General features: G+C 54.7%; 7 protein-coding genes across 7 annotated transcripts; 6 read left to right on the top strand and 1 right to left on the bottom strand.

Moving 5' to 3' along the window:
• Positions 1 to 156: 156 nt before the first annotated feature.
• BZA05DRAFT_381870 (Vps53-like protein) lies at positions 157 to 3,080 on the bottom strand. The gene is made up of 5 exons (XM_051482050.1): positions 2,913 to 3,080; positions 2,498 to 2,845; positions 1,801 to 2,435; positions 1,629 to 1,753; positions 157 to 1,580 (listed from the first exon to the last, which is right to left on the bottom strand). Exons 1-5 carry the CDS (start codon positions 3,028 to 3,030, stop codon positions 275 to 277), a joined length of 2,532 nt encoding a protein of 843 aa, XP_051344205.1. The 5' UTR covers positions 3,031 to 3,080; the 3' UTR covers positions 157 to 274.
• A 141-nt stretch (positions 3,081 to 3,221) lies between these two features.
• BZA05DRAFT_381869 (galactose-1-phosphate uridyl transferase) lies at positions 3,222 to 4,936 on the top strand. Its single transcript, XM_051482049.1, has 3 exons — positions 3,222 to 3,573; positions 3,624 to 4,553; positions 4,612 to 4,936. The coding sequence occupies exons 1-3, from the start codon at positions 3,470 to 3,472 to the stop codon at positions 4,712 to 4,714; spliced, it is 1,137 nt and encodes a 378-aa protein (XP_051344204.1). The 5' UTR covers positions 3,222 to 3,469; the 3' UTR covers positions 4,715 to 4,936.
• Positions 4,937 to 6,251: 1,315 nt separating this feature from the next.
• Positions 6,252 to 7,780, top strand: BZA05DRAFT_345803 (uncharacterized protein). The gene is made up of 3 exons (XM_051481179.1): positions 6,252 to 6,487; positions 6,540 to 7,053; positions 7,100 to 7,780. Exons 1-3 carry the CDS (start codon positions 6,322 to 6,324, stop codon positions 7,752 to 7,754), a joined length of 1,335 nt encoding a protein of 444 aa, XP_051344203.1. The 5' UTR covers positions 6,252 to 6,321; the 3' UTR covers positions 7,755 to 7,780.
• An 868-nt stretch (positions 7,781 to 8,648) lies between these two features.
• On the top strand, positions 8,649 to 9,713 carry BZA05DRAFT_414380 (NADP-dependent oxidoreductase domain-containing protein; the record flags this gene model as incomplete). Its single annotated transcript, XM_051485254.1, has 4 exons — positions 8,649 to 8,665; positions 8,727 to 8,855; positions 8,911 to 9,615; positions 9,677 to 9,713. The coding sequence occupies 4 exons, from the start codon at positions 8,649 to 8,651 to the stop codon at positions 9,711 to 9,713; spliced, it is 888 nt and encodes a 295-aa protein (XP_051344202.1).
• A 3,561-nt stretch (positions 9,714 to 13,274) lies between these two features.
• BZA05DRAFT_450433 (aldehyde dehydrogenase domain-containing protein) lies at positions 13,275 to 15,530 on the top strand (the record flags this gene model as incomplete). Its single annotated transcript, XM_051487412.1, has 5 exons — positions 13,275 to 13,325; positions 13,417 to 14,282; positions 14,377 to 14,569; positions 14,675 to 14,987; positions 15,172 to 15,530. 5 exons carry the CDS (start codon positions 13,275 to 13,277, stop codon positions 15,225 to 15,227), a joined length of 1,479 nt encoding a protein of 492 aa, XP_051344201.1. The 3' UTR covers positions 15,228 to 15,530.
• A 613-nt stretch (positions 15,531 to 16,143) lies between these two features.
• Positions 16,144 to 17,095, top strand: BZA05DRAFT_8542 (uncharacterized protein). The gene has a single exon (XM_051488714.1). The coding sequence runs from the start codon at positions 16,323 to 16,325 to the stop codon at positions 17,022 to 17,024; it is 702 nt and encodes a 233-aa protein (XP_051344200.1). The 5' UTR covers positions 16,144 to 16,322; the 3' UTR covers positions 17,025 to 17,095.
• Positions 17,096 to 17,715: 620 nt separating this feature from the next.
• On the top strand, positions 17,716 to 19,747 carry BZA05DRAFT_381830 (uncharacterized protein). Its single transcript, XM_051482048.1, has 3 exons — positions 17,716 to 18,262; positions 18,422 to 18,512; positions 18,583 to 19,747. The coding sequence occupies exons 1-3, from the start codon at positions 18,062 to 18,064 to the stop codon at positions 19,431 to 19,433; spliced, it is 1,143 nt and encodes a 380-aa protein (XP_051344199.1). The 5' UTR covers positions 17,716 to 18,061; the 3' UTR covers positions 19,434 to 19,747.
• Positions 19,748 to 22,770: the final 3,023 nt, after the last annotated feature.

The following is a 22,770-nucleotide window of genomic DNA, read 5'->3' as shown; positions in this document are numbered from 1 at the left end:
CATCATCTCGGTTCATTGACTGGTGCGAACAGAGGCAATGACTCGCTACAATTGCTCATTGACCCTCGTGGTGGTGGTATGTAGTCGTAACGCCGCCGTGCAAGCTGTGGCCGCCGGAGCCAAGATCAATCGACTGCTGATGTTCGGATGTGGTTTGCACCTCTTGACATACCCAGTATCACTCGCGCCTCGCGGCGACTCTGTCCATATAATGGAGTAAATGACAAGAAATAGACTTGAATAAGCAAAGCAAAGCTAACGGGCAATCCAACGCTCAACCGCCCTCTCTCTCCCTGCCAAATCTGAACCCGCCACTACCATCTCTCCGGAACAACTTTCCAAGCCCACCATCCTTGATGTCTCCCTCCTTCCGCAATGTATCAACGCCATCTCTAGCAGCCGCCAGAACAGCACTCAGGTTCTCGAAGCCGCCCTTACTACCTCCCGGTGCACTGCTCTGCCCCGAACCTCCTACCATCCCTTGCCCAACCGATGAGACAGTGCCCAAGTTTAATCCTGCCATCACCGGACTGTTTTCCACCAGCCCATCGTGTGCCGGAACATGAACCTTGAACAACTCTACAAATGCCGCCTGCTCCACCTTCCGTACTCCCTTCAGATCCAACACCTTCTTGAAGTTTCCAGGGTTGGAGTCGGCAATGTGAATGAGATACGCTTGCACGATACCCTCCGAGGGCGAAGTTGAGACCTGTAGGGTCTTCAAGAGCCCATCCAACTTTGCGAGGGTCCGCGTGACATGCTTGAGGTATGATTGTGGGGGTTGCGCAGACGCCTCCTCATGGCCCGGGTGGGCGGCAGGTTTCCGTAACGTGATGACTTCCTCCAGCGCCTTCTTGATCACATACGCATCCAACAGCATCTGCTCGGCACCTACACCGCCTATCGGCCTACAGGCCACAATGGACGCGAGGAATCCTGCCACAACAGTCTCGACGACACGGTCGCAAAAGGATCGGCGCCACACGTCCTTCCCGATGACATCTATTACTTCCTGAGCCGAAACCTTCAGTTTTTCCAGGAGGACGCCGACGTATCCGGACTGGTCTCCCACGGATTCCATGCGTGCCCAAGGGCAGTTGCGCATTTCCCGCCATCCGGGCTCCAGCGCAACTTCCACCCGGCGGACTAGGGTGAAAATCACCTTGCTCACTACTCCCATGAAGTTGTCGCTTTGCCGCTCAAAGTCGATCCGCTCATCCAGTGGTTTGTCGATTCGACTTCTGATGCGTTCTTCGAGTTGAGCAGTTGTAGTGTGACAGTAATCCGCGGTGTTTAGGATTACTGCTATCTCTTCGACAGGAAGGCGCTCAGATGTGTTGAGGTAAGATGCCAATACTGTGTCGGCGTACTCGTCGAGGCACCTTCCATATATCCTGGAGAGCTCGAGTAGCTTGGCGCCGGTGGATAGTTTGGCACATTGGGCGAGTGTTTGACGGTAGAAGTGGAAAAGCTCGATGCTTGAGGGAAGGACGGAAGAGGCAGGGTTGAAGTCTTCTTCTGGAGAGTTGGGAGGACGCAAAGGTTGGCTGCGGTATTGAGGTATCATTTGCGAGAGGGTTCTATCATTTGTCAGCCAGGGCTGTCAGAAGCAGAGCGGTGAAACGTACTTCTCTTGCGCTTCCACCCAAAGTGAAAGGTATGGTTCGAAGGCTTCCGAGATAGTTTTGCTGAATGTGGTCGGTGATCGCTCTCGGTCGTCTTTTGGTGACATTGTCTCCATCGACATCCTGGGCTGCAACCATCAGCAATCATCACGGTATATTGGGAAGGAAGACCGACATCCGCACCGAATCTCCGTTCCAGGTAGAGTTCAAAGTCCAACGTCTCCTGCAACGCACTAAGGAGCAGGTTGACGTCCAAACTTTTACCACTCTCCTTTCTCATGGCCCGTTGCAGAATGCCTTTATAGTCATCTTTGGTTCCATCACAGTAACTATTCGCCAGCACTTCGTTGACCTTCCAACTTGGTGGGAATATTCCTGCGTGTTCCTCATCGTAAACCTTCAACATGCGCTTGAACCAAGCATACCGCCGTGAAATGTTGTCTAAGCTTCCCGCCTCATCGTTCCCTCGGAAGACCTGCCGATATTCTCGTAACTGGGTGTTGCAGTACCAATTCACGATCCTTTGCCTCGCCGTGTCGCCGAGCGCATCCACAACATTGCAAGCCTCCGACAACATCCCCTTCCTTGACGCAACCTCGTCTTTTACAAACGCAAGCTCGAAGTCTTCGCAAACTTGCTCCAATAGCTCCGCCCTGAGGTCGGCGACGTTTCGAGATAGGGTTGCGATCTGCGTGATGGAGCGATACGATTTGAAGTGGGTCATAAGCTCGAGCACAGCTGAAAGTAACGATGCAGACTCCCGGTACTGCCGCATCTTTGTGTTCGCCTTGAGCTGTTCAAATGCCGTCGCTAACCCCAGATGTTAGCTTTCAGGAGCTCCCGCAAAGCCGGAGCTAGGACAAGAGCCCTACTCAGCATCTGAAGCCTCTTGAGCATGGTCATAGATAGCGTCAAGTTCCGCTTTGTCGAATCAAGCTTCTTGATGTCGGCCGTCATGGCGGTAATCGCTTCCTCGGTGCGCATGGCCCTTGTGCGCACCGTGTCGATGTTTTTGAACAGCTCCGAGAGGTCCGCCTTTGCTGCCGAGATCCGTGCGAGTGAGTCGGCATTGGTAGCGGACTGGGTGATGACAAGATCTGTGATCTCGTCGTCGAGCGCGTCGAGGTGGCTATCGAGGGATTGAGCGACGGGAGTAACGCTGCCGAGTGTAGATGGGTGTGAGAAGAGCGCGTTCAGGTGGTCGATGGGATCGTAATCGGCTGCGTGGGTTACACTTAGCGGTTGTCGACGAGCGGGAGCTCTAGGGAACCTGAAGGAAGAACATACGTGCGTCGAGAGGATCTGAGGGGCGTACGGAGGCCGTCAGTGGGGAGCGGATTCCCGGAGAAGATGGTGAGACTACCGGAGGGTCCCACTCAGCGCTTTGGTGGTGTAGAAAGTTCATGGCTGCATCAGGATGTGGGTTCGAGGTGGTGGTGATTAGATTGGGGAAGCTGTTGCTGCGTGGCCGCTCCGAGCCGCTTTCGGGCATGGGGGCCAACTGGATGCACGTGGTAGCGCGCTGTGAAACATGGTTGAGAGTGACATCTTGAGTTTATCCGGAGCTCATCCTTATTTCCCGATGGCCCACCAACACCCCGCTTCAACCACTTTATTGAAACAATCACATGGCTGTCAGATCAGCGACGGGGCAGCGGGATCTAGTTGCCGTTATACGGAGCGGGGAGGACCAGGGCGAGAGGGCCTGGCTTCTTCTGTCGCGAAAGGGCTGATGGCTGAGAGATATATCTATTGAGCCGGCCACCGGACGACGACCAAGTATTTAGCTCCTCGCCACGAGTCAGTCCCCGCAATCGAGTCAGTTCCCGTCAGGCGAACCAGCCATGTCCGAAGAACGAATTCTCGATGACATCTCCCACCGTCGCTTCAATCCGCTCACAGGCTCGTGGATCCTAGTCTCGCCGCACCGCACAAAGCGGCCCTGGCAGTAGCTCACCCCGCCTCCATCCCCGCTTCACCCTCCCTGACGCATCACAGAGGCGCACAGGAAACTGCCTCGAAGACAACACTGCCGTCTTATGACCCATCATGCTTTCTCTGCCCTAGCAATAAGCGTGCAACCGGGGACATGATGCCCGCGTACACCTCTACGTACATCTTCGTGAACGACTACAGTGCCGTAAAAGAGGACCAACCCGACTATACCACGGCGACTACGGAGACCACCGCCGGCTCCTCGGACTTCCTCCTGCAAGCACAGGGTGTCAAGGGCCGTTGCTATGTAATCACCTTCTCGCCCTCACACAATCTGACACTGGCGGATCTCCCGCACGACTCGCTCGTCTCCGTCATCCGCACCTGGACCGCGCTCTACACCTCACACCTCCCGTCTACGCACCGCCATTATGCCCCCGCACCCGCCGAGCTCGGCGTCTCGGCGCCGAAGGAACAGTACGACTACCTCCAGATCTTCGAAAACAAGGGTGCGGCGATGGGCTGCAGTAATCCCCACCCACACGGACAGGCGTGGTGCACAACAGGGCTACCAAACGAAGTGTCAACAGAGCTTGTGAACATGGCTGCCTACAAGAAGAAGCACGATGGTCGCGGTCTGCTGGCGGACTACGTCGCGCTTGAGGTTTCCAAGGGGGAGCGAATCGTCTTCGCCAACTCAACATGGGTGGCACTCTGTCCGTGGTGGGCCGTATGGCCTTTTGAAATCATGGTCATTCCTAAGCGCGAGGTTGCCTCACTTCCCTCATTGACAGATGAGGAGCGGGACGGACTCGCAGAGGTGCTTTCGCAGGTCACGAAGAGATACGATAATCTTTTCGAAACGCAGTTTCCGTATAGCATGGGTATCCATCAAGCCCCGATTAATGGTGAAGGAGAGGGGGATTCACATCTACACTTTCATTTCTACCCGCCCCTTCTGAGGAGTGCAACTGTGAGGAAGTTTTTGGTTGGGTAAGTTTCTTTTTCCGGGCGAGTGACGCATGTGATGTCGTTAACGCAAAGGCCATAGATATGAGCTCCTAGCGGAACCCCAGAGAGATATCACTCCCGAGCAGGCGGCTGAGAGACTGAGAAACCTGAATGGAGTGGATGTATACCGGAAGTTCTTGTAGATGGTGGACATTTTGGCTGAGAGCAAGTTGTTTTGGATGTAATGAGTAGATCTCTTTTATCTTCTGCAATGTATAAGATATATGAGAGCATGAAAAGCGGGGCGAGTATGTAGGTTAGGATGGCTTCACTCGAGCGGTTCGGGGCCAAATGTGCGCCACACTAGATACTGAGGGCAGCAGCCACATAGTAAGGCCATTACCTACACCTGTGGTGGGCGGGGGTGGGCCGAGTATTTCTTGAATTTCTTCGCCGTCTCGTGTTCCGTCCCAGCGCCGACTCCCATGGGATCACCCATGTATGTACTGCCATGAGCCTCCACCTTGCCCGCAACCCTTCATCACTGAGTTCCTCCAAACGAAACCTTTACTGAAGAACAACCTGCTGTAAACAAAACAAACCAGATCTTCTTCCAACGAAACCCGTAAACTGAAGGCCCAGTTTGGTTCGCAGCTGCAGTTTGAATCTACCACACAAAAAGTGAGCTGCAGTTTCGAACCGTCAACTTCCCCGAATGAGTGCCTGTTTGTCACACCACCCCAAGTTGACAACTCGAGAAACTGCAGATTGTCGACTAAGCCACAGTAAGTACAAATAAACTTTACATATGGACAACCACCAGTAGTACATGCCCGTATCGCCCCCGTAGTCAACCCCACCGTAGTCGACCTCACCATCGTCCCTCTTCATTACGCCTACGATGTCCGACACCGGCCATGTTCTACGGTTCCTCCGTTGTGACTGTGAATAGGAGGAGTCACTTGCTGGTACGGCGCAGAGGAGGAGCCGCCATTGTGAGATGGAAGGGGGCATTCCCCAAGTGACCGGAAGGGCCACCTCGTCGCTGTAAAAAGCCAGTTATGGTTTTCTGACGTAGCCCCGAAGTCAAAAAAAAAGTACAAGTGTGGCGTGCTGTTGAATATCTGGGTTGCCGAACGGTCATCAGGGAAGTTGAGAGTTTGGAACTGCAGCTTGGGCAGCCTTCAACTCGTTAAACTGCAGATTTCTACACTGCAGCTGCGAACCAAACTGGGCCGAAATAAACTTTGCGAACAAAACTATCCACCGGAAATGTCCGGTGGGTAGGCCTAGTCTCGGCATACTCAGGCCGCCTTTCGCAGACCAGCACCAGCACCCTCCACGCGCCAACATGATCGCCACAATACCTACGGTACGTACCCTACCACTATTATACGACAGCAGGAGTGGCTTTTCGGCTGGCTACTCTATCGAAGAAATTAGGCATGATTCGAGGCGGAGTGATCAGGTAACCACCGCCTAGAGAACCCGTGCGGCGATTCCAGTGAGAGCGAATGGCAATCTGAGCAGCAGCATTCGACATTCCGAGTGACTATTTGTGTACATGGGTATCTCACAGTGAGGGGTCCATATCGCAGGTCTACCTTGACTGTCACATTTGCCGCGAGTTCGTTTTGGCCCAACCCTCAATTCTCGATTCTCGATTCATTGTATGCACGTGGACTTACTAGGCCTCATCTTCGAATAAAGTGCTGTCACGTCACTCTGATGCAGACTGTACGTTTTGTGTAAAAACGCCTGGATGACGCCGTGCTTCACAGCTCTCTCAGCTCTGTAACACCGACCAACCATGTCAGCGCAGCTTTACTATCCAAACACTCTCCAACCATCTTCTCTCGATGTCCACACGCTTTCTCTCCTCGAGGACTCGATCCTCGCAGGAATTCAGCTAATCGAACAGAATACTGCTCCTGCCGGAAGTGACAGCCATGAGAACCTCTACACCGGTCATTCAGGTGCGTCTCGACTTCACCCATTGAGTCGGAGAAACTTCTAAGTTAGCACGAGGGATCGCCTGGGCCTACTGCCGCATATGGTACCAACTTCCGCATCTCGAGTCGAAGATCAAGTTCGAAGAGCTCATTCGGAAGCACCAACCCCGACTTCACCGGCATGAGCACTCTCTGCACGCCGGAAAGCTCTCGCCCATCGGCACGCCAACCGGCGCAGCATTTATGGGGGCGTACACGAAGTACATCATGTCTGACGCAGACGATGGGAGGTGGGAGAAAGCGATGATAACTCTCGAGTTTGCGGTCGGAATGGCGTGTGCGTCCGATGAAGATGGAGGCGATGAAGTGCTGTACGGAAGGGCCGGACTGCTGTGGGCACTCTTGAATCTGCAGAAGTTGGATCCCGCGGTCAGGGAACGCATGCAAGAGTGGGAAGGTGGCGAGGACATCGTGAAGGTGCTTGTGCAGAAGATTATTGATGCGGGGAGGCGAGGAAGGATCAAGGCGAAGAAGGAGCATAACTTGAATACACTGATGTGGGAATGGCACGACAAGATGTATCTTGGAGCGTATGTATACGTCCCTTGTCTCCTGTGATTGGCTAACCTTCCGCAGCATGCATGGCGCCGCCGGAATCCTGACTGTTCTTCTACAGGTCCCACGCGAGACGATCGAGCCATTCCTTCCTGAGATCTTAACCGAGATAGCCGCGCTCTGCCACCTCGCCCTCGAAAACAATGGTCTCCTCCCCTCCTCCCTTGGTGCGCAGCACCGCTCCAATCCCCATGTTCAGATCTGCCACGGCTCACCAGGACTTGTCCTACTCCTCACGACATTGAGACAGCGTTTCCCGGCAAATTACAACGAGTACGCCGCCTACTCCCATGCACTTCACGCAGCCGCCAAAAAAGTCTGGGAGCAAGGGCTGGTTAAGAAAGGACTTGGAATCTGTCATGGTGTAGGCGGCAACGGATGGGTGCTGTTGATGCTTGCCCAAGGCTGTGGGCGAGAGGAGAAAGAAAAGTGGCTCGGCCGCGCACTTGCATTACTGGTCGAGGCTGGTAAGATGCCACCGATCGGGGATCAGGCGTATCGGAAGCCCGATGCGCCATTCTCGTTGTACGAGGGGGTCGCTGGGACTTTGGCAGCATGGGCGGAGGCATATGTTGTTCTTGATGGACTTCTGGATGGAAAGAATTGGGATGAAGGTGCCATGAAGTGCTTGGGCTTTGTAGGGTTGGGTGGGAGGGGGCCGACGGGGCTTTTCTAGGTTGCTGGCTGCTGTCGATATCGTCAATTCACAAGGTTTCACTCGAGGCGTGAAAACCATGAAGCCTAAACAATGGCCAAACCGTGTGGGTCCGCTGGATAATAGAAGCCAGACCGAGAAGTTCTGCCTGTACCGGTTGTATGAGAGGTCATCCTGCAAACGAGCGTTCCACGCAGGGTCGCGATATCTGCACGATTGGGCTCTTTCGGCGTTTCACCACGCTGACACCGAAGTACACGGAAAATGGCAGCAATATACCCATTCGGAAGAGTCCCAGCAGGGCTCGAATTGATCCGTTCGAAGCTGGGTCGGCCCTGGTCCCAAGTCATACCCACGCAATGGCAAACACAAAATAGCTTATCCACACATGTGGTTCGCATCACATCTTATTTTGAGATGCCGAGATCATCTCTGAGCTCCACTCTCTATGTGCTCTACCCAATTCTTCCAATTATCCGGACCTCAACCGGTTTGCCGGACCTTCCCTCACCGCGGAAAGCGCGTCGAAGGCGGACGGACAACGGACACCCGCACAAGCATGACGTTCTCTCTTTTTCCCCGCGCCCCACAAGGCACTAGTTAGTGAAACGGTAGTCAGCTCAATTTATCCGGCTCGATCTACCGGATAAATTCCATATCCACTCAACCCCGCCATTGATGTCGTTGCTGTGCCTGGGTATTCTCCGGAGAAAACGCAATTGCTTCGCGTCGTGATCGACTCCCTCCCATCTAATTTTATATTTATCTACTCATCTGTCCCCGTAATCCGATTTTCTTTCTTTCTTCATCTTCCTCACTCACATCTACTTCTGTATGCTTGCTCGTCTCCGCCTCTCTGCAATCCGATCTCACTTTACTCACCCCACCACAACCCGATACTCTACAATCGCAACTATGAGTGACTGGACCAAGTATGCAGCTGCCTGTCCCACCTAGCCGATTGACCTCTTGCTGATGGAGGGAACCAAACAGGAAAACCGCTCCCCTCAACACCGGTGCTCAGATCCCGCTGGTCGGTCTTGGAACCTGGCAATCGCCTCCCGGTGCTGTCGAGAAGGCCGTTGAGGCCGCCCTCCGCGCTGGATACCGCCACATCGACACGTAAGCTTCTCTCCCGTCCGTCCTCGTCTCTCCCACAGCAGCTAATCGCCCACAGCGCCCTCGCCTACGGCAACGAGGCCGAAGTCGGCCAAGGAATCAAGGCTTCCGGAGTCCCCCGCGAGGAGATCTGGCTCACGACCAAGCTCGACAACCCGTGGCACAAGCGCGTCGAGGAGGGAATCGCCAGCTCGCTCAAGTCTCTCGGTGTCGACTACGTCGACCTGTACCTTATGCACTGGCCGTCGTCCACCCGCCCCGATGACCTCAAGAAGCACCACGACGACTGGGACTTCGTCAAGACGTGGGCGGAGATGCAGAAGATCCCCAAGGACCAGGCGCGCGCGATCGGTGTGAGCAACTTTGGAATCAAGAACCTCGAGATCCTGCTCAATGCTCCCACGACCACCGTGGTTCCCGCCGTCAACCAAATCGAGCTCCACCCCAACAATCCGTCGCCAAAGCTGGTGGCGTACAACACCGAGAAGGGCATCCACACCACCGGATACTCGTGCCTGGGATCCACCGACTCCCCGCTGCACAAGGACCCGGCGCTGTTGAAGATCGTGGAGAAGACCGGAAAGACCAGCGCGCAGGTGCTGATCAAGTGGGGCCTGCAGAACGGCTGGAGTGTCATCCCCAAGACCGTTACAGAGTCCAGAGTCAAGTCGAATTTTGACCTGAATGGATGGAACTTGGAGGATGAGGATGTTAAGGCTTTGAACAGCCTGAAGGATCGGTTCAAGGTGTGCGGTGATGCTTGGTATGTTGTCCCGCTGAGGAGAGAGTAAAACGTGACTTGACTAACGAATGCACCCCCATAGGCTCCCGATCAAGGTCTTCTTCGGCGATGACGAGTAAAGCATATGCATGTTGGGATTCTGTTTTTTTGTTTCTTCACGGCAATGTTTTGGATGAGTTCAACTTGTAACTTAAGTGACTTGGGAGATGGATAACTCAATGAAAAAAAGCCCGGGATGATCGAATGTTATGGCCTCAAATAATCTCTCCGTATCAAATGTTGGCAATGAGCGGTGCGTTGTCTGAGTGACGGCCTGTGAGCAGCGAATAACCGTGCCAGATTATTGTGTGTTTGATGATTGATTGCATGTGACCTAGCTGGGTCATGACAATGCCAATAACCGTACTAGAGTACCATCAGTCCAAAGTTCCGCGTCATCACTCGACCGAGCGATATCTTCTCGATGCTCCATAAGCTGAAACTCTTCGAACTACCCGTCCTGCCGTCCCAGCAACCGGTTTATTGGCACCAACATCTGTCTCCTTCATGTAGGCAGTACTAGTACATACCATATTGAGCAAAGTAATAAAGTTACAGGCCTTATGGCAGCCTTATATGAGGGCGATTTTGACACAACCCTCATGAGAAACTTTTACCAATATCAGTATTATTTTTTCTCTGTAGTTCTTTTCGTAAAATAAGGCTTGTGTAGTCAGGGTTTTCGAATTCCAGCTCATATTGTTGAATAAGGCTTGCTCAATCCTGAGTGCTGTGAGAATTAGTCGCGACCCGTAAGCCTTCTGCATTGCCTACAAGCTGCCACGCCTTATGAGCTCATAGTGGTTACAGAAGGATGCTATAAAGAATTGGACAAATAGGGTTTAGTAAGGCTTATACGCTCATAAGGATTCTTGAAATCCCAAGCAGTACATAATGTCTCATGCAATACGTATCACTTATCGATGCTCTTCACCTGGAGATAACTTTTACTTTTTGATGCTCTTCTTCCGTCACCTTATGTACCTAAACTACTCTCCTTCCCCCGCCCCCCAATCCCCCGCCCTCATTCCGATTCCCATACTGTCCCTCATTCTCCCTTCTCATACACTCCCCCACTCACCATACTGTATCCCCCTTACTGCTCCTCGCCATGCTACCGCGCTGGCAGCGAGGGGAGGGAGAGGAGGAACTGCCAGCGAGAGGAGGAGGAACTATTAGTGAGAGGAGAAACTATCAGCGAGAGGAGGAAGCGGTGGAGGAGCTGTCGGCGAGAGGAGTAAGTCTCGTCTTTCTTCCGTGTGTCCTCTCCTCTCGATCTCGCCTCTGGCCTGGACTCTGGAGGGGTGTTGGCAACTTGGAAGAAGAGCGGTCTGCAAAAGCGGTGCTCTGATACGTTAGTTACTGTCAAACTTTGGTCACCTGGAGATCTCAGTTAAGGTTTGGCGGTGGAGGAGTCTCGACGGCGGCCAGGCAAACTCTGATGGGCGGGCCCGGCGAAGTCTGATGAGCGACCAACTTTGTTGGGCGCTCAGTCATAAATAGAGGCCTTCGCCGTGGACGATAGGTTTCTTGTTTCTGTATCGAATAAAATATCATCATCTGTTCACCCATATATTTCAACAGTTACTTGCGCAGTCACCAGGTCTACCTAAACTTCTAAGTGGTAGGTAGGTAGGTATCTCACTCGCTCATGAAAAATCACTCCGACAATGGAGAGTGAAGTCTCGCAGGTTTTTGGGTTGTTCATCTATTTGCTTGCCCTGCCCTCCGCCATGGCCTTTCCTCAAAGATACATATAGCGCACCAGAGAGATAAAGCTGAAGCTGGGGAGAGAGCCCAAGAATTCAAGATGGCATGGCTGCACCACTCGTCTGCGAATAAGTATCGGTTCTCGAAGCGATCCTTGGCCCTCCGTCTCCTTCCGCACCGCCGACCACAGGGTCTTCTACCGTGCCGCTATCGTCTGGATGGTTTCCAAGAGCCTGGAGAATTTCAAGAGCTTGGAGGGTTCCAAGAGCCTAGAGGGTGCGATGCGCAAGCGAGTGACATAAAGTGATTATCGCTCCTTAACCACTGTTGCAACTTGGAACTTGGAATTTGGAACTTAGCAGCCAAATCTGCAGAAAAATTTGACTTGATTGATATAATGAATGAGAAAGACGAGTAAAAGAGACATCTTTTGAAGGGAAACCACGAGCTCGTGTAGGCAAAGAGCGCATGAAGCCTCAGACAGAGAATGCGACGATACTCTAACCAGAGTCTCGACAATGCCGGACTGGGCTGAGGGCATAGGTACTATAAACAGGCTTATTCTGGTGAGAAGCCAGGGAAAATGCTCATTGCCGAGAAGCCACAAGGGCTGCTTACATACAGCGACGATGCGAAAGGAAAGGAAAGGCCATAGAACAGTGCAAAGAACCAGTGACACCGACGGAAAACCTACATAGGTAAGTACCTAGACTTGTAAATAACCGACAACAAACCACCCTTCACGGAGTGCCACACCGTGATGCCAGCGGCTCGGGTTATGCTACGTGCACGATCTGGGGCGTTCTTCGCTTGAGCCCGGCCCGCGGATCGGTAGAGTAGCCACCACAGCAGCCGGGCAAGCACGCACCACCACCACCAGCCCGCGTGTCAACAGTGCACCACGGGTCCACTGGCCGCCCTCGTGTAACCCTCAACCCGACCCCCCGCCACCCCACCACCTCCTATTAGTATTATGCGTCTACATACTTGCCCTTGAACATCCCGATATCACTGTTTCTTTGCACTATTCCCTATCCTTTCGCATAATCGCATTACCGCATAATCGCATTACCGCATAATCGTATTACCGCATAATCGCATAATCGCATAAGCAGCCTTTGTGCCATGTAGCATCTCAGCATCTCAGCATCTCAGAATCTCAGAATCTCAGCATTGTCCAATGCCCCCTGGCATCTCACCAGAAATTAGAAACAGCCTCTTTAGGCCCCCCACCCGCGTCAAGAGGACCAAAGACCGAGTGCCCACCCATGATCCCGATCCGCGAGTAATCGCACTGCTTGTGTACAATACAGATGATCCATGCTCCATGATCCCCCCCGCCCTCCCTAGATTCGTAAGTGTGGGGGGTCGTGCAGGATACATACTTCCTACATATACATAGTAAATAGGGCGGGAGTTTCCAGTTTCCAGCTTCCACGACGGCGATTCCCCACATAAAGTACCGAATCCTGATGCCTGCGAGCCCGGAACGCGGATGATTACTATGTATCTATATGGATTGGATTGAATTGACCGCGCCCCGGAGCCCCGGACGTGGTAGTCTGGTAGGTAGGTAATCGCGAACGTAGGTAATCACGTAGGTATGCAGGTAGGTAATCAGGCCGCCGGCCCTCGTGTAAAACAGTCAACTGTATGTAAACCGATGATAGAATAGAGCGCTCTGTGCTTTTACAACCCCATGCTCTGCAGAATTCAGACTCGGCATCACGTAATGTAATCGAAACTCGCAACTATCCCTCCCCGGGTTTGGTGAATGATGGGCGGTAGACTCTAGATGGAAAGGAGCTGTGACGGCGAGGAGATAAGGCTGAAGGGTTGTTTACATATAAAAGCGGTGAGACGACGGCGGGGAATTGATACACAAATATCCAAAATTTCTAGCGAAAACACAATCCGAAGATATCTACAAGATGGTGAAGCTTCCAGAGTACATCGAGACCCGTCTCTTCATCAACAACGAGGTGTGTATGCACAAGTCCGCAGGCCCCCGTCCCCCCCATAACCTCGGTCCCACTTCGGCACAACTGACCGTCCACCCCCTCACACAAATAGTGGGTAACCTCCACCGACACCTTTGATCTGTACCGACCGTTCGATGGCGCCCCACTGGCGCGCGTGCACGCCGCAACACACGCCCACGTCTCTTCCGCCGTCGCCGCGGCGAAAGCTGCGCAGCCCGCCTGGGAGCGGCTCGGAGTCTATGGGCGCAAGGGCGCGATCCTCCGGTTTGCGGCGCTGATACGCGAGCACACCGACGAGCTGGCGCTGCTCGAGGGGCTGAACACGGGACGGTCGCACCGCGAGGCGACGGACAAGGCGATGGACTACACGGTGTCGGGGATGCTGGAGTATTTCGCCGAGGCGGCGCTCGATATTCGCGGCGAGACGAGGATGTGTGAGGAGGGGAAGCTGTTGATGGAGATCAAGCAGCCGTTCGGCGTGGTCGGCGCTATATGTCCGTGGAATGCGGCGATCCCGATGTTTGCGTGGAAGGTGGGCGCGGCGGTGGCCGCAGGCAACACCATCGTCATCAAGTCGTCCGAGAAGACGCCGCTGACCAGCTTGCTGCTGGCGGATCTGATCGCGAAGGCCGGGTTTCCGCCCGGCGTCATCAACGTGCTTTCCGGCCCGGGACCGACCACGGGGGCCGCGTTGGCGGCTCATCCCGACGTGAGGAAGCTGTCGTTCACGGGTAGCACGGCGACGGGCAGGCACTTGCAGAAGGTGGCCGCCGACACTAACATGAAGAAGGTGCAGCTCGAGCTGGGAGGCAAGAGCGCCTGCATCATCTTCAACGATGCCAATCTGCCCATGGCGGCAGCAAGGACCGCATTCAGCATGAATTTTCTGGTTGGACAATCTTGTTTTGCTAACACCCGGATCTTTGTCGAGAAGGGTGCGGTCGACGAGTTCATGCGGTTTGTTTTACCCCATCTCGTCCGTGTATACTATTGGTATACATGGTAGCGTCCGCGATCGCTCACATGCCGTGTCTTTGTTTGTTTTGTCCAGCCACTTCAAGGCCGCGTTTTCGAAGGTCGGCCCGAATGGTGAGATCCAGCTCCTGACGGACCCGACGGACAAAGAATTGATGGGGCTGTCGCCACTGATCGACGAAATCCAATTCAAGAAAGTGATGGGTTACATCGAAGAAGGGAAGAAATATGGTACCCCACTTATCGGCGGCCACAAGTTGGGTGATAAGGTAAGCTACTAGCAGCAACACTCTCGCGGAGAGCAACACGTAGGGGGTTCTCCTGATGGCGACCGTGGATTGCTGACAGCCTGTCCACGCGCATCGTTCACGCAGGGCTTCTTTGTTGCGCCCACCATATTCCTTGACCTGCCTCCCGACTGCGCATTGATGAAGGAGGAGATATTCGGGCCGGTAGTGTGCGTCACCACTTTCGAGACCGAAGAGGAAGCGCTAGCGCTGGCAAACGACACCGAGTACGGGTTGTACGCAAGCGTCTTCACGCAGGACGCCTCGCGATCGATCCGGGTCGCCAGGGCGCTCGAGGCCGGGATGGTCGGTGTGAACACCACATCACCAGATATCGCGACGGGTTTGACGTTCGGAGGTTGGAAGTCCAGTGGGAATGGCAGGGAGGGATGGAGTCACGGTATGTACAGCCCATTCACCCATCATCACCACACCACGCCAGCCAGTCAGCCAGACCATCACCACACCACGCCAGCCAGCCCCATCGCTGCGCTCACTCACATCCGTTATTCTTTTGTCATTCGCGTGCTCCGGTGCGAAATTGGAAGACCCGGTGGCTGACGAGTTTTGGTTCGTTCGGACAGGGCTGGCTTCAATGGTCGAATCCAAGTCCATCAACATGGTCTATGGGCCTCCTTGAGTCATTGTTGGAGTATTACTGGTATAGACATGCGCCCACCGGAGTGATTGTTTGACTGCGACCCGTCGGGGTGCATATGATACCAGGTAGTAGTAGTGTGCGTATCTACCTTACTGTATAGTATCCCTACCTATAGCAGTAACCTCAAGCATCCATCCATTCCATGTATCGACTCGATCAGCGACCAGACAGGTCGGTGTTTCGCGTGGTGTTCAGATCGAGGTTCTGGGTTGAACCACCGTCGTTGCTGTGATATAGAGAGCAGTTAGGGTAGTTGTCGATAGTGTGCCAAGTGGGCAGCGGAGATAACCAACCAGCTACACCGCATGGCGCCGGCTTGGCGGTGGTCTCGGGGCCTGGAAACAGGACGAGTCACAGCCCCACGTCGGAGACGGGAACTCGGCGAAGCGGGGCTCGGGGCTGGAGCGGAGTCGAGTATGGTACAGAGTGCACTTGGCAAGTACCTACCCTATCGACGTCTGGCTCGGCGGTGACAGTAGAGCACAGAATAGGTACACTTGGCAAGTATTGACGGCTGGCTCCGGGGGTGAGAGACTGAGAGTAAAGAGAGTATGATAGTACAGAGTACAGAGGACATACACGAGGCATGTAGAGTACCATATCGACGTCTGTAAGTACCAAGTACCAGCAGAGCACACGGGGCATGTGGTTATCGACGTTTGACTCGAAATTAAAAATACCCCAGGCGGGCGACCGGTCCTGGGTTCCTCGAGCATCCCCGCTCGCGTCGTCGGGGGCCACAAGGAAAACGTGTTCCAAAGGAATGGAGATCAATGAACGGGTGAAGCAGCTGCACACGAACGGATCTGCCGGGGGCGGACGCATCTCACACCGGCCATAGATAGATACTGCTACTAGTAGTAGATTATGTATGTGGTTACCTATGTGAGCCATCACCATCGCGACCGCGACACGGCCATGACCGCGACCGCAACCACCTCCTATCGAATTCGCATGCAGCCGTACAATTGCAGATGCTTGGGTGCAGATGGATAGATAGAGTGGCAGCAGATATATTGGCTACGTAGAGTATAGCATGTAGGTAGGTGGAACAGATATTATTGAACGGTAGCTATGGTCACCTTCCAACGTCGTCATCGCCACCACGCGTTGGTGGAGAGGAGGAGGAGGTGCTCGCGATGCGCAGGGTTCGATTTCCTTGGGAGGGGGGAGGGGGCGGGCCACCTTGCAGTAACCGCAGACGTGGTTTATTCGATTGGCGGCGGGTGGGGGATGGTCGTGGTGGTGGGAACATGTGCGTGTGGGATGTGGCAGCCGGAAGGAAGCAAAGGATGGAATGGCGAGGCGAGGCAGGCCTGCGTGGGGATATCTGCTCCTGTGATTCGTCTTTCCATCCGACCACCACCAGCCCGGACGGGCTGTCGAACTGGGGGCCGAGGGGGAGGGGGTGGAGTGGCAGCGCATGGCATGGGGAGGGGGGATGGGTGGATGGATGGCCATGGCTGGAACGAACGAACCTCCTCAGCGCATAGCATGGCATGGGTGGTCATGGCTGGAGCGAACGTCCTCAACGCGGTGCTCGTGCGGGTGAGGAGGGGATCCGGAGCCGGCGAGAGCATGGCAAGCCGGAATCAGGGCGCAGCAGCCGCACTGCCGAGTCGATACCTACGGAGGGTAAGTATGGCTCTCTCGAGGCGGAAAGGGAGGCGCAACGGAGGGAACGAGCGAACGAACGAACGGGGAGACCAACGGATGCGCGTCGAGCAGGGCGCGCGTGGAGTGCTTTGTGGAGTGAAGCTGTGGTGGGTGGAGTGAAGTGAAGTGTTGGTGCTGGTGCTGGTGCGAGTGTTCGTGCTGATGCTGGTGCTTCTAGGTTGTTGTGATTGCATTATTTGTCTGTAGGAGCTGGGTACTTGGTTGCTCCAGTTAGTGGCGCAGGGCAGTGGCCAGGCCATACTCACGAGGGTGGCCACAACCCGTCATCGTCATGTACCCAAGAAGTAAGCACCAAACTACCTAAAATATGTACGGACGAGTTCCCGGCTGCTTCGCGAGGCGTCTGGCGCCGGCCAGTCTGTGCGGGCTGATGTGGAGATGACGACCATGTATCAAAGTACCCACCTTTTGATCCACTCCGATACCAAGAATCATCAGGACTTTAGTGGTGTTTTACGTGTAAGATCCGCAATGTATGTAAAATCGGCGACTCACGAACGTCTGCGGCGACTGCGAGTATCTCTGTAACCTACGGGCCCTGCACCGACTCTACTAGTAACGTGCTTCTGACACCGAAACCCTGAACAGAACTGAACGAACGCTCCCTGGGAGAGAAAAAAGAAAAAAAGAACCACAACAGAATCCTAACCCACAGGCAACCCTCCCGGACTACATACAAGTCAAGTCAGCCGTAAACCCAACCACATCCACACCACCATCAACAGTTCCTCCAATACCTCATGCCCCCTCCAATCACCCCCCATTCACCCCCAATCCCAAGCAGAGATGGCCCGCCCCCCTCCCCCCACCAGGCCCTTAGCAGTGTAGCGTTTTGGTTTTGCTTGCGTAGTGACGAGTGGTCATACCTTCGGTAGATAGAAAGATAAAAAGTCCCCCCCTTCCCCCAAGGGCCAGACCGGACTTAGCTGTTGGACTCTACATACCGCCTAGATAAACATTACAAGGACCACACCAGAGAATAATCACATAAACATCCTCTTCCCCTCTCCTCTCTCCGTCCTCTTCATCCTCATCGACCTTGACCAGACTTCCCCAATCCAACAATCCAATCCAATCCAATCCAATCCAGACTCCTCGACATCTCCTCGACATCTACCATATCAACCATCGTCGATATGAATACCTCCGATTTCCGAACGTCTCAGGGCGAGTTTGACTTCGCCGGTGGCGGGGTCAACAGTTCCAGCATGCTTCACGCCCTCGCCCTCGCCCTCGGCGGAGGCCTCATCTACCTTTCCCTCAAGAACAAGCGATTCGCAAACCTTCCATCTCCCGGCGATGTCATCATAGAGGAGCAGAGACCCGAACCGGAGAAGGTAATTTTTTCTTCTTTTTTCTTTCTTTCCTTCCGTCGTGGCGCGGCCGCGCCGCTCGCCACCACCCCCCCCCCCCCCCCCCCCCCCCCCGGCGGCGGCGGCCAGGGCCCAATCCGCATCAATTTTGGTCCAGGGTGCTGATAGTATTTGCCCGCTTAGCAACCCCTCGAACCCTTGTCAAACTTCAATTATGCAGCTACCCCGCCGATCAGGTTTCGCCCCTACAAGCCAAAGTTCCACCTCACGATGGGTAAGCCGCCCACTGCTCCTTGTACGCGCTCTATCAAATCACAATGCTAACCTCCCTTTCCCCCGCGCAGCCATCCAGTCCATGTCCCCCAACGACCTGATCCTGCTCGACAACTCGTACCGAAGACGCCTCGCGTACCGGCGCCACCTCCTCGTGTCTAACCCGTCCGAGACATACGGCCACCTGCCCAATGCCTCATACGCCGTGTCCGAGTTCTACACCTACATCTTCGACTCGCACCTACCGACGCGGTTCCCATGCCAGTTCTCCAAGTCGCCATCTGGCACGCTGGTGCAGAACCACACGACGAGCAACACGTACCCGATCATCCCGCAGTCGGCGCCGAACGCGCTGCGGGCGCTCGGCGAGAACCTCGACGAGGACTTTGTGTTTCTGCTGCCATCCGACGACGGCAGCTGGGCGGTCAGCGCGTTCGTCGTGTGCTTCCCCAACGGCTTCGGCCTGGGCGAGAAGCTGGGCTGGAAGATTGGCGATGTGCACGCGCCCGTGCCGGAGTTCAAGGCGAAGCTCGGCAAGAGCCTCGAGCGCTTCCTGGCAAAGCTACGCCCTGGCGTCGAGAACGGCGTGCAGCGCGTCAACTGGGGGATTGCAGCTACAGATGAGCTGTTTACCCCCGCTGGCACTCACGTCTACGACGGCGAGGTCGTGGGCGACGACATGAATATCCGTGCGGAGGAGTGCGTGCTCAGGGTTGAGCGCCAGACGCTCTGGAAGCTCCCCGGCACGGGCGCGGTCGTCTTCGGCATCAAGACGTACACCACGCCGCTCTCGGAGATCAAGGCTGAGGACGGCGAGGCGGAGCGCTTGGCACAGGCTGTCGAGGGACTGGGAGACGATATGGGACGATACAAGGCACGGGGCGTCTGGGGAAAGACGGTTCTGGATTACCTACGGAATTGAGCTTTGGATGGGTGAGATCTGCAACTATGGGGTTTTTGGAGGGGCATGTTTTGCTTCGGTTCGGTTCGATTATTGCTTGTTTTGCTTTTTTCTAGGAGTTTTTAGGGGTTCTGGGGGTTTTTGGATATTTGTTGTTTGTTTTTGTTGCTTGGTTCTTGCGCTTGTTACGGTTCAGCGGTGGGCTCGGGGTTTATGCTTGCTGGGTCTGGTCATTTTTGTCTTACTTTTCATTTTTTGGTCTTCGTTCTCTATGTACGTTTCGGGCGGGCTGGCTGGGGGATTGCGATGGTGGATCTCATGCAGTGGGGCGGACAAGTGGGGCACGAGTCAACCAACAACTGCACTTGTGCTTTTCTCACTTTCCTTCTTCTTTCTCTCTTTCTTTCTTTCTTTCTTTCTTTCTTCTTTTATCTCTTCTGATACACGATGCATCAACTCTAGAGGGAGAGCCGGGAAGAGTTAGAGTTGTAGAGGGGGGCTATCTACATGGGCTAGACGTGTGTGTGGAGTGCGGAAGATGGTTCCTTTTTTCTTGCCTTTTTATGTTTCCGTTTTTTATTTTCCTCCATCTCGACAGTGTGCGGGAGTTGGAGTAATACACTGGGAATTAAACAAGTCTGACTATCATCATATGTGCTTCAAAGTTCAAAGTTCGAACGCGCTGCGCTGCACATACACATACCCTCAGTTGACGATGTCTCCGCCCGCTGGTTGGTGCAGTGCGACTGGAGATCATAAACACGTTTCCATCCCACCCCACCCCACCCCACCCACACATCCATACACACACCCCACCCCACGGTCCATGCACACACATACTCTACACACACACGACGCACGTTGGAAACAACAGGCGTAGGCAACTAGGCGGCGCGGTGTCACGAGGATGGTTTTTTGTTTTACATAAAAAGAGTTTGGCCGCTACCGTGGGTGGTAAAGTGGTTTTATTCGCTGCAGCCGCAGGTGGCAGGTAGGGCGGTTCTGGAAACTCAACAACCCCACACCGGGCGAACCGACACCCCCGGGCGAGCCGCAACCCTCCTGGTGAACCGCTCCCCCCCCCCCCCGACCAGCGGGCGAACCGCCATGAGCGATGGTGGACGGACGAGGCGGCTCTGGGAATGCCGGTACTCTACTGACTTCACATATCTACATATCTAAAGTACCTACGATACCAGTACTGGTAAGTAGAGAACGGCGGTACGGTAAAGTAATATCTCCCCAGGCCAAACTAACTTCCACCCACTTGCCTAAGCACATACCATAGTGTATATATGCCACCCAACCTACCCCGCACCCGCCGCCCCCGCGCGCGCATCACGGCCGCTGGGGACCCTGGATCCGGATTCCGGAGCATCGTCCATCCTTCCTCCGTTCCTTCGTTCCTTTACCTCGCCAGCCATTCCTCGCAAACTCGGACCGGGCCATCCACTAACCTTCCCCCACCCCCACTCCGTCACCTGCCAGATTTGAGTTGAGTTCTGGAGGGACGTTCCTGCCGTGGCGGCTGGGGTTGTGAACCTACCCACCCACCGTATCTGCTATATCTATATCCACATCTGCTATATGTATCTGCTATATCTGCTATATCTGTCCGCACGCACGTCGCAGACACGCACGCATTTAGGCGGCCGATACATCCTCTAGCATACACATCCTCTAGCATACACATCCTCTAGCATACACATCCTCTAGCATACACATCCTCTAGCATACACATCCTCTAGCATACACATCCTCTAGCATACACACACGCATACGAGGCGGGGACTCGAGCTTTTATCACACCCCACGCAGTGCTCACGCAGTCAGCGACGTCCTCCCCGAAGCATCGAAGCATGCGCCGCTGGAAAAAGCTTAGCTGGTTGGGTGCTCCGGAACATGCGCGCTAGTTAGTTGGCTGGTTAGTTGGCTGGTTAGTTGGCTGGTTAGTTGGCTAGCTCTGTGGCGGGCTGGCTGGTTGCTCCAAGTCTCCAACGTCGCATCAGATAAGCACCGGTTGCACCGCAAGGATGATGTGTGGTGCGTATGTGTGTGTGTGTGTGTGTGATGCTACAGTAGTACACGGCTTTTCGGTGATGTGTTTGCTTTTTCCGAGGGGATCGGCTCGCGATCGCACGGGCGTGCTTGCTTGCTTGCTTCTTGCTGCTTGCTGCTTGGATGGCTTGAGGTAAGTGGTGGGGGGAGAGGAGGTGGGGGGCGGGGGCGGGGACCCGGGTTTCGATGGAAGCATGGTCGATGCTCGATGGTTGAATGTCGATGGTCGATGGGGGGAGGGGATCCGCGCGAGTAGAGTAGAGTAGTTAGAGTAGATATTCCACCTATACTCTACAGACCTACCAGACAATTCCTAGGTGACGACAATCATATATTCATCACCATGATGTAGGTAGGCAGGTATGCGTGCACGACTGTATCCGGCGGGCGGCCAGCCAGCTGAACAGGTCAGGCGGCTCTCTGTGCCTCTGTCTTTGCGCATCTTCCCCTCTCCCTCCCCTCCTTTCTCGTTTCCCGCAGTGCAGTCATGACTGGTAATCACTGACGTCTCTACCTATCGCAATCGGCGACCGGCCACGGCCGACGTCCTAGTGATCGCCGCGCATGCGGCAGGTCGTGTTTCTTTCTTTCCATCGTTTCCATCTTTCTTGGCTGAACTGGGGGGGGAGTGGGGGCGGCACGCATGCATACATGCATATGCGCGCCGCGGATTCGGCCCATCCATGGGATGGTGGGAGTGCCGAGAGTGTGGCGAGTGAGCCATCGTGCGGCTTTGCATGGACGTACATACACGGTACATACACGTGCCCGGAAATACGGCATGCGCTGCATGAGGGGAGGGCGAGATGCCGGTGACGGGGATGGGTGGTGGAGGTGGAGGGGCTACCTCCATCCCCCTCCCTCCCTTCCCGGAATAGAATCAAGAGGGGGAGAATAGCGGACGCGGGATGTTGCAAACGTGGGATGTCCAGGCCTTTCGGACCGGCCAATTGGCGCTCCGAACGGAGCATTTCGAGCTCGAGCTGGAGCTCTAGATCCCGCTCCCACATCAGGACCAGGCAGCGATGCCATTACAGCTTGCAGCTTGCAGATTGCAGCCGTGAGCCAAAAGAGGAGGAATGGGAGGAGGAGGGAATGCCCCGGTATGAACGTGCCGCATGGATGGGACCCCCCCCTCCCCCGCGTTCCCGCGTTACCTGGACGGCCGAGTCATATCCATGGCGGCTGATTGAACCACTGGACCACTGGAGCAGATGGTGACTCGGCAATCTACTACCTACACTATACGCTGCACGCCCAGCTAATTGAAAAGCTTATATGAACCCGCATACACACCTGC

This window comes from Tricharina praecox (genome assembly GCF_024521635.1).
Source record: "Tricharina praecox strain CBS 144465 chromosome Unknown BZA05scaffold_1, whole genome shotgun sequence".
NCBI lineage: Eukaryota > Fungi > Ascomycota > Pezizomycetes > Pezizales > Pyronemataceae > Tricharina > Tricharina praecox.
This window is presented reverse-complemented; position numbering and strand designations above follow the sequence as displayed.